General features: G+C 33.7%; 1 protein-coding gene across 1 annotated transcript in view; it reads left to right on the top strand.

The window, feature by feature from the left end:
- The window catches only part of LOC149549423 (gamma-interferon-responsive lysosomal thiol protein-like), a 176,828-nt gene that overhangs the window by 126,485 nt on the left and 36,712 nt on the right, over nucleotides 1-13,631 (top strand). The window contains exon 3 of the mRNA XM_089792806.1: nucleotides 13,394-13,534. Within this exon, the coding sequence (XP_089648932.1) occupies nucleotides 13,394-13,534 (141 nt within the window). The remainder of the gene's footprint in view (nucleotides 1-13,393; nucleotides 13,535-13,631) is intronic.

The raw sequence follows: 13,631 nt of genomic DNA on the forward strand, positions 1-13,631 counted from the left end.
AATGTTAGCATTGAGTGTATCACATCTGCTGTTTAATATAAGTGACTGACAATATACACGCACACACACACACACACACACACACACATTACAATCTGTCACCACATTTTCTAATACAGAAATATTGTTTCATATTTGTTATTCTTCTTAATATGACTATCAATATTCAGATTGAATGGTTATTCCACAATCGATTAAGTTAAATGGCATTATATACAATCCCGATCAATATCAGGTGTCATTACTGATCAGTGTTAATATTATATACTCACACCGATTGATTGGGAGTCTGCTTTGGTAAATGTTTGTTAAAAGGACTTGACATCGGTTGTGATAAACATTAATTAGTTTTAGTTATGAACAGATTAAGTTGTATTATATATATATAGAGGCATGACCACGTAGGGTCATGCCCCTACTTGGTTATGTTTTGATGTGTATATATACTAGGTTTATTTCTCATCTGCAGATCATATCAATGACATTGGCATATAGATCTCAGACTGAAACCAGAATACAAGTTCACAGATTATATCAGATTAAGAAAATCAAGCAATCATATAAAGAACAAATAGGTCTGTCAAACAAAGGAAATCAAACTCAAATATCATTGCTCAGTCTCCACCAATCAAGATCTATAAAAATTTACATGGTATCAGAGCCTAATTGGTAGAGAGACTATCAAACTGATTTTTTGAATAAATAAAAGGGACAATATGTCAAATAATGTAAGAGTAGAGGACAAACTCGAAGGAGCAGCAAATTTCTTTTCTTGGAAAATTCAAATTACTACAATTCTTGAATAATTAGAATTAGAATCGTTTATTGAATCAAGCATTTCGATTTTTGAAGATGATGCATGAAAAGCTACTTGGAAAAGATGAAATAATAAAGCCGGAAAAAGCATTTTGGATTTCGTAAAAGATCATATTCTTCCATCCATATCAAACCAAACAAAGGTATTTGAAGTATTCAAGACAATTAAGGATACGTTTGAAATCAACAACCCAAGTAGATTGATTACACTAAAAAATCAACTAATGAATACTAAAATGAGTAAAGGAGAAACAATCTCATCATACTTTTGAAAGATCTCCGAAATTAAAAATCATCTAAATTCTATTGGAAGCAAAGTAGAAGATCAAGAACTATTGATGATAGCACTTAGAGGATTGCCCTTATCATGGGAAGCGTTCATCCAAGTAATCAACAGATCTTGTATACCACCTTTTGATCAATTAAAGAATGATTGCACATTAGAAGAATCAAGACTAATCTCTAGAGGGATCATATTAAATCAAGAGGGAGAGAATCAAGCTCTTTTCTTAGTTTCAAATTACAAAGGGAAAAAGAGAAAATTTAAAAGAAAGAAATATGACAAAAGCAAAGAGAATAATAATTACAAAAGAGAATAATAATTACAAAAGAAACGACTTCTCCAAAGTTAAATGTTATAAGTGGGAGAAACTCGGACATACTTTTAGAAACTGTCCAGAAAGGGAAAACATCTTAGCTTCTTTAGCCAAAACAAAGAAAGACTATTATTCTACTCTACCTTATCAAGTGAGATGAACTCAGATGAAATTCTTTGGATAATAGATAGCAGTGCTTCCTGACATATAATAGGATTCAAAGAAAAATTTGAAACCTTTGAAAATTGCCTTTCAGAAGGAGTCAAGACAACTCCACCCATCTAGTCAAAGAAATTGGGACCTTTTTTATACAACTAAGAACTTGAGCCATACTAAAATTAAAAGATGTTCTATTTGTACCAGGCATAAAAGAAATCTAATTTCAATTTCTGGATTAGTTGATGAAGGATTTCAACTCACCTTCAATGAAGACAAGGTCCTGTACTGGCCTAAAAACTCTAATCTAAAAAATGCTATCACCATAGGGACAAGAGATGGGACCTTATAAAAACTATGCAACATTAAAAAACAAGCTCTTAATCATGAAGTGACAAATTCTAATGAAGTTTGGCATAGAAGACTTGGACATATTGGATTTAGTTCACTTCCAAGTATAGGAAATATCACCTTTAGAACACTGAGCCTAAATTCTAAGCACATAGGTATCTATAAAGGATGTGCCCTAGGAAAGAACATAAAAAACCTTTTCCTCCTATTGAACACAAGTCTAAATCAGTTCTATAACTAGTCCCTTCTGCTTTATGTGGGCCCATGCCAACATTTTCTCTAGGAGGTTACTCTCACTACATAGTATTCATTGATGATTATTCTAGAAAATGATGATTAGATTCTAATGTTAAGAAAATGCTATTCTCCGTGACCATACCTTCTCCCATGATCCTGTCTTCTTCTGCGACCCTGCCTTCTCTCATGACCAATGATCATGCCCTCTCCTGTGCTTGTGGCCGTCGCTAGTTCTCCCATAACCATTCTACTGGTGTTCGAGCTCCTTCTTGCCAACAGCTGTGTGCCCTCTTCTGTCTCGCTTGAGCTTGGGTTTCTATTCTTTTCTTTTCTTTTCAACTGTGGTGGATGTTGCAGGGATTTTTGACCATTTTGCATGGGCCTCTTCTTACGTTTCTGTGTTTGTTTACTGGTTTCGCGTGGAGCTTGTTTGTTTTATTTCAGGGGTTTCTTCATCTTCTGCCCTCATGTTCGCAATCCTTTGTCTGCTATTCTTTGTGTGGGTCTTTCTCATCCGACAGCTCTGCTTACTTGATCATCTCATATTCAGATGAGTTTGTTTGTCTTTTGTGACCTTGCTTTGCTTTGCATGCATACTGTTAGCACATCAGCTTTGTGTCTTCTTTGGTTTGCTAGTGTGTAGACCTTGTCTATGGCATACAAACATCCTTTGTGTTTTGTCTGACACGTTTAGTCTCAAGGGTCTATCGGTTGTTGTAACATGACCACAGGTGATAGCAGTCTGGTACTGACTCAACCTCTGACCTATCAGAGGTTATGTGATCGTGTGAATAAGCTTGAGGTAGACAACACTTTGCTTAGAGAATAGGTCGCTGCTTTGACAGAAGAAATTTTAGAGCTCAAACAGTCTACATGTAGTATCCTCCCCTATTTTTGCCCAAATAAAGAAACTTGCAAGCTACTTTATGATATCAATTAATTTTCTTAATAACTCAACATAGCATTTTTGTCAAACACTTGGCACACATACTACAATATATAGGAAAATCTGAAACTTCTTATTTGCTAATTAAATATTGATTTTTGCCATGTAAATGTGCTCATACAATTGTTTAACATGCTGCGACAAATATCAATCTCGTATTCAACGACTACAATGCAAAAGCATAAAAATTTGAGAGAAGAAACTTGGAATTAGTTGCTGTAGTATTTTTGCAGATGTAGTTGGCAGCCTTCCAAACCCCCAAATCAGCAAGAATAAACAATAAACTTGTTGCAAATACTGTTCACGCACTGTAGCAAATTCACTATTCATGCGCACTGTAGCAACCACTATTCACGCGCATTGTAGCAAAACACTATTCATCCGCACTGTAGCAAAACACTATTCACACGCACTGTAGAAAAACACTATTCATCCGTACTGTAGCAAAACACTAAATGAAACCTAGTGTTTTTGGAAACACCGTTAATCCTCCTGATTGTGTCTTTCAACAACAACGAGAATGCTAGCAAAGAGGGATTCCGTCCTCCAAGCCCGATAATTAGATATCCAACAACATAACATTAATCTTCATCCAAGCATACTAAAAAGAAGCTCTTCCATTTCTTTTATAGTGTTCTCACAAGAGCTCAATCCTTCGTTTTCTCAATGTGGGATAAAACATAACTTTCTTTATGTAATTTATGTCTCCAATGTGTTATAAAATAAAGGGGACTCTTTTAATTTAAATATTTCCCACAAACTATAGTCTATGCATTAATAAAGTTAAATATTTAAATTTAACTTTATAAAATAGCTTTATCAATGCATAACAAATCTTATCAATGATAAACAAGTCTTCTTGTCGATTTTATACAATTACCATCGACATACTGCTGCCACTGGATGTCTGACTATGTCCAAGATGACTTACTATAAATAGTGAGTATGCCCCAAGTTGCCTCAAAACCCCTCAAAAAGACTTGCAACTGAAACTATCTAGGCCAAATGGCCTCTAAGTCCCTTTAATGTCCTGGTTAGCCTACGGGACCATGGGGAAATAGGCTAACAACAACATCATGCTATGAATGCTAAAAAGGGGACATTACACTACAGAACTAAATACCTTGCATATCAAACACTTTTCTGATACTTTCATCTCTGAAATTGTAGGCTTAAAATCCAATTTAGAGTCCATTATTGAACAACTGGATGGGCTGGAAAAAATCAAGGAACAACAAACCGAAATGGCCACCGTACACTCCTCTACTTGTTGAAACCAAATAGAAGGTGAAATCATTGGCCTCGCTCTGCACCAACACTGACACTACTGCACCCCAACTGAGCCTAGACAAGATTGTCCAAGGAAAGATTGATGATGAGTGCGTGCGACGCGCATATGAGCTCAACTTGTGTGTTTGTGGTCTTTCACTCACTTCTGACCCTCTTGCTGCTGGACACTCTTTTCTCACTGACCAGCTTGGTATCTCCGATATTACTCTAGATAAGTGTTGGTTTGGCCCATGTGATGCCTTTCATCAGGTTTTTCTCTTGTTTTGATAGGCTTCGTGCTCTTAGAGCGAAGAGAAATTTGTTCTCTCTTCCCTCTAAATTTTATCTTGATGAAGATCTCACGAAGGCACAAGTTATAGAGCTGAAACATGCTCGGGGAATTGTGGTAGATGCTAGGTGAGCTTGTAAAAACCCTTGGTTTACCTCTCCAAGTCTTAATGAACAAATTCCTCTTTTCCTTTGTTTTAGTTCTTAAAAACTATATTTCAGAATATATCTTAACAGAAAGGAGAACTCTAGGGTCATAAAAGACAACTCCAAAATTACATTGGATTTTAATTTCAAGAAAATCAAATGTTTTTGAGCAAACTTTTATTCAAAATTACAATGCTTAAATGAACCTGATTGCTGTATGTGATTGCAGGAACCACCAATCAGCAAATAATGTCCATAATGTATCCACGTGGCTTCAATATTTAGCGGCAACTACCTCTTAACTCCTAACGCCAGTAGAAACCCCAACGTCCAATGTTAAGTTAGATGAATTCCGGTCCCAGTAGTAACGTTAGCAAAAGTAATTGACATTGAAAATTGCTGATTTCAAAAGTGACTTAGCATTTTCAAAGCATTATTGTATGAAAAATGAGTACATGTAAATGCAACATGTAACGGGAGATAGAGGGTGAAATGAGATGCAAACATGAGTGAAGGATACACTTCACATGTATGTGCGAATGAAGGTCAAGATGGAAAGCATGGAAAGATGCGGAAACATGTATTCACTCATGTAAGCGCAAATACATATGAAGAGATGGAAATGGAAAATGGAAGTGAGATAATGAGTTTTATAGTCACTTTTGGGAAAAAGGAGAAGTCAAAGTACATGGGAGGCGAAAATGATGTCTTTTTTGACTTTTTAAAATGTGACTTTTAATCAAAATTAGACTTTTTAGATGCAATTACACGTAAGACATTTCATGTAATCGTATCGTGCGAATGGAAGCAAAAGGCGAGATGGGTGAAAATGAAAGTGGAAAATGAAATTACATGCATATGTGGATGGCGAATGGGTTGAAAAACATTTAATCACATTTTGTTGAGTGAGAGATGAAGTGTTGTGACATGGAAATGGAATGTGGAAGATGACGATGCTTTCGTATGTAATGAAGCAAGAACAAGTTCTTGGAAAAGAACTTGTAATATTTCCAAGTGGAGAAAACTGGCAAGCAAGTACAAAACACAGAACACAAAAGAAACGACGTATCTTCAGAAAATAACTTAAACATGCCAAGATGCAATGCACTTCAAAGTTCAAATTTGAAATTGGGACTTGGGAAAGAACCAAAAACATGAAAATGAATAAAAACTTCATATTTAAAGGAAAAATGCACTTTCCATGGCAAAGACTTTCACAAATGGAAACCATCAATTAATTTCATGCATAAAATCAGCAAGATAAGCATGAATTAAATGACAAGGAAGAAGAAGTCTACTTACATGAAGATTAAGTGCCAAAAATGAAGGCAAAAGATGCTCCAATGTTTGAAAAATTCTTCAAAAATGGTAAGACCTTTTCCAACTTTGCAAATTTGAATGGGAGAGGGCAGCAAACAAGGAGTTCTTGTTAGAAGATGCCAAAATGTGCCCTAAAAACACTCCAAGATCCAATGTTTTTGAATGTTCATGCTTGCAAGATTTTTTGGTAAAAAACGTTTTTCTTCATGTTGTAAGATCAAAACGTTTGATCATTAAACATCAAAATGTGAACTACAATGCAATGTAATCCCCAAAATATGCCAAATCGATTTGGTTGGGAGGAAAAACATGTATTAAAAATCGATTTTTTTGCAAATTTCTTCAAAAACATGATCCATTATGAAGCTTTCAAAAACGTTTTTGAGGTAAATGTATCCATTTTAGAAGTAAGGAAACTCATTGCCATCCAAGAACGTCTCCAATGGAACAAATCCCATGCAAATCCATTGAGAAAAGCTCAAGTTATGAGCAAAAATGGAGGTATTTGGAGTTTTCTTCAAAAACGTGCCCTAGGGTTGAGCTCCAAAAACAAATTTCAGCATGTTAAATCCATTCTTGATGCAAAGAAAATCATTGCCAAGTAAAAACGCCTTCAAGGGAGAAGATTTCATGCAAATCCACCAAGTAAATCTCAACTTATGAGCAAAATCAGGTTCTTGGGGAGTGTTAGCCGACTGGATGGTTCCGGCGGTATTTTGTATTCTGTAGCCGACGGTGTTTTGTATTCTGTAACCGACGGTCCGGCGGTTTTTCGGTATTCTGTAGCCGACGGTCCGGCAGTGTTTCTGTATTTTGTAGCCGACGTCGTCGGTAAATAATTTGTAGCGGATAGAATAATTGTGGCCGACAGACCCCTTCGGGAAGGTTCGGCGGTAGTATTTATATCCCGTTTGGGATCTTTGTAAAGCATCATTCATCTACTATTGTGAATATCATTCTGCTGTTCATGTTCATTGTCTGTATGTGTTCATTTTCTTTGCCTGTACGGTAAACAGGGAGTAGATGCATGCATTCTTTCAAAATCGGACTTTTTGGAGGGCACAACACATTTTAAAACATGCTTATGATCAAAATCGGACCTTTTGGAGTGCATAGCATGTTTTAAAATATGCAACAAGTGAAAATCAAACCTTTTTGGGTGCATAGCATGTTTTATAATATGCTCCAAGTTAAAATTGGACCTTTTGGAGGAGAATGCATATTTTAAAATGCCTTTTAGATGTTTAGACGTAAAAACTTCACTTTTCATGTCATAGCATAAACAAGGTCCACTTATGATGAACTTTTGATGTAATGACATCGAAAAGGTCTGCCGAAGTAAACTTTATATGCAATGGCATGTAAAAAGTCCACTTTTGATGGATTTTACATGTTATTGCATATAAAATGTCCACTTATGAAGTCTTCAAGTTATTTAATTCACTTAAAATTATAAAAATGTTACAAAATGGGTCATAAACAATATTTATTTATCATATTATAAAATATAATACATAAACATCATTTTAAAGTAACAGTTAAATAAGCATTTGATTTTTAAAACCAAAAATTAAAATGAAACTATATAGTTATATAGTTACTTTATGTGAAAAATTAAAAAGTAACTCAACTTAAAATTATAACATAAAGTGCATTATAGTCACTTGAAGTTATAAATTTAAAGTAAAAGTAACTTAAAAACATAACAAAAAGTGAATATAATGTTATATTTTTTAAAAAGTGAATGTCAAATAAAAAATATAACATTATATTTTTAATTCGTGCTGTTGCACCTAAACTGTTCACTTTTGAGGCACTAAAATGGACATAACTCTTGATTGAAAACTCTGATTGACCTCTAGGTTAGACCGAAACAAAGGGAAAAATGAAAAGCATGACATGAGCAAAACCAAAAGATTAAAAACAAGCAAACACAAACTCAAAAGAAAAGAACGGATGATGAAGGCTTCAAAAATCAAGCAATGGCTTGATAGAAAGGAAAATGAAAAAGACTTGACAAAGGCTTTCAGTAAAATGATTTGATATATGAATTGAAATGGATTGATCGATCAACATTAAGCAATTGAATATCAAATTCAAGCTTAGAGAAACGCAAAACTAGCTTGAAAAAGTTTCGTGCTATTACCAACATTTTGTGGTGACAAAATGTAGGACAACATGACAACCATGCCACCGTTGGGATGAGTATTTGAATTTTTATTCAAATTTTGATTTTTGAATGTTACTATTGGGTATGTAATATGTTACTATGTTGAATGTTTAATGATTCTAGTTCATGTTGAAATTTTTCTTTATTTGAGTATTGTTATCGTTTCATAACTAGCATTTCAAGTTCTATACGTATACTATACAACACCCGTACCTACCCCCATCCACCACTTGCCACCATCCCTTGGCCGTCCCCTTGCCATCTTGAAAATGAGGCCCATTTTCCCCCCATCCTGGAAACTCGTCCCAACCTCCCCTTGTCCCGACATACTCCAGTACTAGGGTTACACTGTTTTTTTCTATTCCACATCATCATTCATTTTTTATTATTATTTTCTTTCTGATCATTTTTCTTCTTTGATAACTGATGATTTGCAATTTTGATCACTGCTGGAACTTCATTCTCTGTGCTGACTCGATTGTCTGGTTATTGCCGCCCCTCTTCTCCAGCTTTTTCCCAACTTATATATTTATATTTATATATTGTTGGAAAGGTCATGTCCTCTCTCAGATTCATAAACTGGAATTACATGCTATGTGCCTCTTTAAATGCTAGAAGAAAATATTTTAATTAATCATGTATGCACCACTTTGACAACTTAATTCATTCCAAAATCTTATTATTGATATCATATATAATAATATTGGATTATGTATTATTACATTTACTTATTATTTATATTATTTACTAAATTATATACATGCATATAAATAAAGCTTAATTTGACTTTTATCAAATCAATTATATATATTATTTTTCTATAATATTCTATTATCTTAATTAGTATATAAATTTATATAGTTAAATGAATAATAAATTATATTGTATTTTATTTATTCATTTTATTATCATTTATTATCAAACTTCATTGAAGGAAAATAGGGGACATGAGAACAAGATATTTAATTACATATCAGATAAGACCGTTTCGTTCTTGTATTTCCAATTTGAGCAGATATCACGAATCTTTAAAACCCTAGGCATTGTAAAAAAAGAAATCCATACGTATAGATATAACAAAATTATGTACAAATCTATGTAATAAATAAGATGAACCTAAGGTATTTGTATAAGGGGATATTATGCTAGACATAAACTTCAAATAGTTTTTAGTATAAAAAGTGGAAAATGTGTAAATAACCTAGATTCCAAAATCTAGTTATTGGTCAATCTATTCCAGCTAACTGGTCTGCTCAGCGTTGCAGAGTTGAAGGTTATGTTGCATTTTTTTTTTTTCAGTTTTTCTCAAACATACTCGAATTAATTTCACATCAAAATGCAATGCATACTTCATTCCAATTATTACATAAAACCTTTTAAAGTCAGGAGTTTTGATGTGAAAGCTTTCCCACAATATATCAGCACATAAGCAATTGCATTACAATACTAAATAAATGGAAAGATAATGTATTTCAGTTGATTATTGAAAATAAAAAATTAATACATAAAACCTCTTGAAGTTAGGAGTTTTGATGTGAAAACTTTCCCACAATATATCAGCACATAAGCAATTGCATTACAATACTAAATTAATGGAACGAAAATGTATTTCAGTTCATTCTTTTTTTAGCACATGAGCAGATATCACGAATCTTTACAACCGTAGCATTGTAAGAAATGAAATCCATACATATAGATATAACATAATTATGTACAAATCCATGTTAGAATAACAGGTTTGTTTCAGTATTGATTATAATAAATAAGATGAACCTAAGGTATTTGTATAAGGGGATATTATACCAGACATAAACTTCAAATAGTTTTAAGTATCAAAAAGCGGGAAATGTGTAAATAACCTAGATTCCAAATGGATGGAGATTGATATTAAATCTAGCTATGGGTCAGTGTATTCCAACTAAATGGTCTGCTCAGTGTTGCAGAGTTGAAGGTTATGTTGCATTTTTTTTTCAGTTTTTCTCAAAAATACTCAAATTAATTTCACATCAAAATGCAATTCACACTCCATTCCAATTATTACATAAAATCTTTTGAAGTTAGGAGTTTTGATGTGGAAACTTTCCCACAATATATCAGTACATAAACAATTGCATTACAATACTAAATTAATGGAAAGAAAATGTATTTCAGTTGATTATTGAAAATAAAAAAATTAAAATGTTAATGTCAAAATGATCATATGAAATAAGTGCTCAGGAAGATTACTAGTATGGTTGAACTTGTTGACTAGATTATGGAGCTAAATCCAACAAGGCTCATTTTTACTCTTATACTTTGGAGCTGGGTATGGATTAATCTTTCAAGCTTCACAAGTTGTCCTCTCCATTTATGTGTATAGGCGTTCCATTGCAATGAAACAAATACAGCATTATAACAATGAGAAAATAGTCAAGCAACTAGCATAAACAAGACTCACATAAATGACACAAGTATATTCTAGAGAAATTTGCTGGAGGTGAAAACTCAGCAAATTAGAATCCATCCTCCATGTCTCAACTAAACAAGCAAGCTTAAAACTCAAAAACTTTAATGGATCCTTCAATCTCATTGCAGTACAACAATCAACACATACAATGAAGTAGCTGCTCATTACTCTCAGAAAATCTATTTAAAGAATTCACGACACTTCCTATGCTCAGCTGCAAATAGGCATTACAACTCTAGATGTTTGTAGACCTGAATGTGTCTATATATTATGCTTATATTGTGTTATTATACTGAAGTATACTACTCAATTGTAACAGAAAAATATTCTTGCTTAAGATGCATCCTTCTTGTATACATCTGCATCTCCACCATCCAATTTGATAGTCATTGTGATTTGAATCAGGGCAAAGAAGAAATAAAGATGATTCCACCAATTTTACAAAAAAACGTGGCACTAAAACATAAAGAAAAAACAATACCAACACACCACTGGTCAATACAAGAATGAATAAATTAAATTATACCAAGACAGATTAGTAACAATTAGAATATTTGTTTTTTGAAAGATACTTGATAAGTAAAGAGGGAATGTGCTGCCCTCAAGTCCCCTTACCTAGTCTGTAAGGCATAAATCCCTCAATAAGCATGAGACACTCAGAAGAGACTTAGGACTTTATGGTTATACTGGCATATTTAGCATATGCGATGTGCTTTCGTTAGGTTGAACTTATTATATGGCTTGGAAAAATGACCTTTTAACTATAATTTTAATGTCTAGTCCAATTTCTGAGATGGCCAAAACTGGTGCCAGCAGATCCCAAATACCATTTCATCTCTATAGTTGGGCTTTTGAAAGAATTCATTTATTTTTTGGGTGGGGAAATTGGGTGATTGTGGCTGTTTGGAATTCTTTTTTTGTGCAGATTCCTATGTTGCCAAATGTGTCTATTTCATCTTCTTGTGGTTGGTGAATTCAATAGCTTCCAAATTTGCCTCTTATGTCTAACATTTCAGAATTGAAGTGACAAAGGGTTCTCTGAGGATTAAGATCATCCTCCTTTTCATTGATATGGACTATGTCAATATTTTCTTTTTCTACAGCCCTATAGTTGTATGGAATTCATCAAGTCAAAGGCAATTTTTCATTTGAACTGTGATTATTATGATCTGTTGTTGGATAAGTTGCCTTCCAGATAACCTCAGCACATTTAATATTGTTGCTTATGTTTTTCTGTTAAGCCACAAATATTCCTCACTACCTTTTTCCTAAAGATGCAAAGACAATAAATACTTGTGAAGACCATAAATCTCAGCAAAAATATTCAAGAACTAAGATGTTATACAACAATACAATGTAATTGCAAGGGGACCTTATATCAAAGGGCTCCAAAAATTATAGTCAAGAAATTTCTATATAACATTTCATATACAATTCTATTCTTGAAGTTCTTGTTTGAAATAGGTGATAATGCACCTTGTCCATGGCTGTGTTTGTTCATTCAGCTTATTATTCATCATTTGGTTCATTACGTTGTTCAATGAAGAATCTCAACCACATGTTTTAACTACACAAAGTTAACCTTTTCACAAACCCACAAGAAATTTAGCTATCAGTAATGCCTTACATAATTAGCAACTAAAAATAGCATATAGGAGTAGTGAGATGCCATACTTCTGTTTGCATATAACACTTCCAAATGTAGATTATAATATTAACAGGTTCAAAATATTTACAATAACAAAGTTCCCTCTTTATATGTGTACATGCATTAATATGTTTAGAGTCTTTAGACTATTCCAAGCATAGGAACTGTCACCAATCAAGCCGGTCACTTTTCTCTTAGATTATTCTGAGCATTGAAACCGTCTCAAATAAGCCAGTCACTTTTAATTCCTTCTTAAGCCCCACACACACATTCACATGACTAAATATTGTTTTTACTTGTGGCCAAGATAGATGCCAATTTGGAATATTAATGAACCCTTGGAGAAGATCAGAAGGAAATTCCTTACCTTTAAATTACATTCTATTCAAATTTTGTGCTCCTATGTTTTGGCATCAGATAAAGCTCGGGATCAACCAAAACTTTCCTACTTTCTGGTTAGTGGGCAAGGTTCAATTTCTTGTAAGGGAGAGAGGATTGGGCAGAGGGGTAGTGTGGAGGGATATAATGACAGAGACAATCCACTCTTTTAGGAGCAGCCCAGGTTAAGTTCACCCCAAGATAAATATGGAAATATGGGTCCAATTTAATTTTTGTGAGTGAATTGAACCTGGGGTATCCCTAGTAGAGTATCCTCCTTACCATTAGATCACTTCTCAATTAGCCTCCCCTTCTCTTGAGTGTGTCCATGTAATGCACACAATTGAACTTGGGTCAACCCTAAGAGAATCAAGCCTTTAAAGCACACATGTATGGACACACACACACATGCAGCTTTCAGACATATCCACAAATGACATCATGATCATAACATGCGCCATGGGCACATATTGATAGCATACTTGTGACTTATAGTTTTAGCCAACCGATGGACTACCTGACTACAATAAGGCAATTTCAAATATAATAAATAATGGTAGCTATTAAATATGGTCAAGAACATTTTTTTATCATCTCTGCTTATAAAATATTTTTACTCGTGCAGAACCAGCATTTTCCATTCATTTCCTGTATTGAAAGCTTTGTGTTGGCACATGAAGCAACTGGGTGGAAAACATGTTTTGAAAAGACCAGCTTGGATCCGAAGGTTATCAAAGATTGTATTGAAAGTGGATATGGGAAAAAGGTATGCATTTTCTTTTGAAATTTGACATGATTCTTTTTATCTCAAATAATCATATATAACTATAGCATATGTTTTTCATTTTGATGGAAGATTATTA

Source organism: Cupressus sempervirens, chromosome 7 (assembly GCF_028749045.1).
Source record: "Cupressus sempervirens isolate cs-2001-9-10 chromosome 7, ASM2874904v1, whole genome shotgun sequence".
NCBI classification, from domain to species: Eukaryota; Viridiplantae; Streptophyta; class Pinopsida; order Cupressales; family Cupressaceae; genus Cupressus; species Cupressus sempervirens.